Genomic DNA, 2,575 nt, shown 5'->3' with positions numbered 1-2,575 from the left:
GGATGGGGCGTTCCATTCAGTCTGCAAAGTGTTTGATCTCTTTGCGGAGTCCTGGGTCCTCGAGATGCCGCGGTAGAAAGAGATGGGGCGTTTCATTCAGTTTGCGAAGTGTTTGATCTTCACAAAGTAAGTAGTCCTGGTGGGTGCTGCGCGGGGAGTGCGTCTGTCGCGCGCGGCGTGGCTCCGACTCCGGTAGTGCGTCGGGTATGAACGCGTGAAGAACAACTCTCTTTGTGTGATCAAGTCTGAAACGCACAACTCCAACGAACAATCGGACTCGAGGGTCGCGATCTTCACGGCGACACTTCGATTGGTGCTGTACATGGTACAAAAAAACAAGGTACCAAACAGATTTTGAAAATCTCAAACGACCTTTAAGAAAATTGCAGCCGACTTCAGCGGTCGCAAATTTAGTAAAATTTGACAAACTTCTATTTTCGAGACTGGGATATTTCGAGATCCTTTTATACACTGTTTCTTCGTACCCTACAGACCTATCTGTTTGTTGGAATGGTGCCGGTATGTGAGGTAATCCAGGGAGTAGGTAGACTGAGTCGCGACTGAATTTTCTCCAATGTGACACCTTTTGGTTTGTTTTTATTTAACTTTTGATAGTGCTCCAGTTTTCCCGCTGATTTTGACAATATCACCTGCGAAAATAAAAATGTTTCTTTGAATTACTTCTGAAAGGAATGCCCAACGAGTAAAACGGCGAAAGCAAACTTTTTCGTACCCGTCTTGAACATTCGTGTAGCTCCGTAAACTCCAACGAGGCAGGGAAGTCCATACTCTCTCGCAACAACGGCCCCTAAATGAATAATAAAGATTAAAATAAAGTAAATATAAATATTGCAGTACATTGTCAGGGTTTGGTTCAAAATACTACCGGGTGTCCGGGGGAATACGTGGCAGCTCGATGGGTTGCCTACGCACTGGTGTGCAGGCGCGGAGGGCGAGGGGGGAGCGGAAGAGGTGGTAGGAGGCAGCCGGTTGCCCCCCGTTACCTCCACCGCTCCCCCCTCGCCCTCCGCGCCTGCACAGCACACCAGTGGCGTAGGCAACCCATCGAGCTGCCGCGTATTCTCCCAGACACCCGGTACGTGTTTTACGTGTTTTTAGAGTGAGGGTGCAAGTATTATGAGGTCGCAAAACGGTAAAAATATGATACGGGCTTCAATGATGACCCTCATCCTTTTGGCACACCATAATATTTATCTGTACCTGTACCTCCTCACCCTTCTGTTTGGCACCACGTAACACAAGTACCCCCCGTCACTTACCGTGGGAGATGAGGCCACCCAGCTCGGTGACCACGCCGCCCAGCATGGGGAAGTACGGGCTCCAGCCCACGTCCGTGGAGTGGGTGATGAGCACGTCGCCGGCCCGGAGCTGGCTGACGCCCTGGTCGCCGTCCAGCGCCAGGACCACGCACGCGCGCGCCGTCACGGAGCTCTCGGACACGGGCGTGCCCTGGGCGACCACCTCGCCCGTCCCGGACGCGTCGGGCTCCTCGAACTTGTGGAGGCAAAAACAAAAATGTATTAAAGTATAGGTAAAACACGCAAAAAAGTAGAGGAAGATTGACTTAAAAATGGCACGACTTTGACCCGGAACACAATGCCTTACCTTTTCGGGTTGTGGCACTCCGTGCATGATCTCCGGGAACGCCAGCGCGTCCCACTCGGGCCAGCAGCGCCTGCGCCTGCGGGCCCTGATGAGGGGCAGAAAAGACATCGTCGTGTTTTCAAAAGGAAGCAATCATCGCGAGCGATAGGGTGGACACGAATCAGGGGCCGCATGGACACCTCCGCCTCGCTCTCTCCGGGGCGAGAGAGGGGGCGGGGTGGGGCGGGCGGAGGACAGCCAGACGGGAGTATTGATCTCATCTATCTCTCTCTCTCCTCTGCCAGTCCGTATGTCTGTCTCTTCTCCTAACCTGGCTGATTGTGGACGGCCCTCGGTCGCCCGCTCACACCACTGCTTTCCCCTCTCGCCTATCGTCAACTCCCGATCCCTCATAAACCAACATTGGCATGCGTTGGTTCGACCGGCGCGGCGCCCCTCTGCGCAGTTTTGAATAGTAAAATTTTGGATTTGTTTGCAAAAGTCCAAGCAGGGTGTACTCCGTGTACTCCGAGTGTTTTCCGTGTGAAATAATTCGGCTATACTCCGGCTGTAATCCGGTTGTTCACCGACGCGACGTACCAAGAAGCGCTTGGACTTTACTCCGAAATACCCAAGCTGTACCGGGTGATTCAGAGAAGACGCAGGTGCGAGCGGGTTTGCCTACCCGTTCTGCCCGTAAGGCGCCATAGCCCCTTGGTAGGCAAACCCGCCCCGCACCTGTGTCTTTTATGCAACACCCGGTACAAGGGCCTCACCTCAAGGTGTCTAGGTAGCTGTGCTGTGCGACGTAAGTTGCACTGTAGTAGAGCTGTGCGAATTGTTCGATATCGAATCGAATCGAATCGAATCGGCCTGATTCGAATTCGTTCGATTACGAATTTGCCTGATTCGATGTCGAATAATTCGAAATTTCGAATCGGGTTGGTTCGACATCGAATCGCATTGGGGT

General features: G+C 52.8%; 1 protein-coding gene across 2 annotated transcripts in view; it reads right to left on the bottom strand.

The window, feature by feature from the left end:
• Window positions 1–577: 577 nt before the first annotated feature.
• The window catches only part of LOC113212344 (putative phosphoenolpyruvate synthase), a 33,294-nt gene continuing 31,296 nt past the window's right edge, over window positions 578–2,575 (bottom strand). For both annotated transcript variants that reach the window (XM_052272748.1, XM_052272747.1), the window contains exons 14-17: window positions 1,627–1,711; window positions 1,281–1,515; window positions 734–808; window positions 578–650 (exon numbers count right to left, since the gene is read on the bottom strand). In XM_052272748.1, coding sequence (XP_052128708.1) covers window positions 598–650; window positions 734–808; window positions 1,281–1,515; window positions 1,627–1,711 — 448 coding nt within the window. In that variant the 3' untranslated portion in view covers window positions 578–597. The remainder of the gene's footprint in view (window positions 651–733; window positions 809–1,280; window positions 1,516–1,626; window positions 1,712–2,575) is intronic.

Source organism: Frankliniella occidentalis, unplaced genomic scaffold (assembly GCF_000697945.3).
Source record: "Frankliniella occidentalis isolate FOCC.00 unplaced genomic scaffold, Focc_3.1 Scaffold223, whole genome shotgun sequence".
In the NCBI taxonomy this organism is placed as follows: Eukaryota; Metazoa; Arthropoda; class Insecta; order Thysanoptera; family Thripidae; genus Frankliniella; species Frankliniella occidentalis.
The sequence above is the reverse complement of the archived record's forward strand: the minus strand, read 5'-3'. Positions and strand labels throughout refer to the sequence as shown.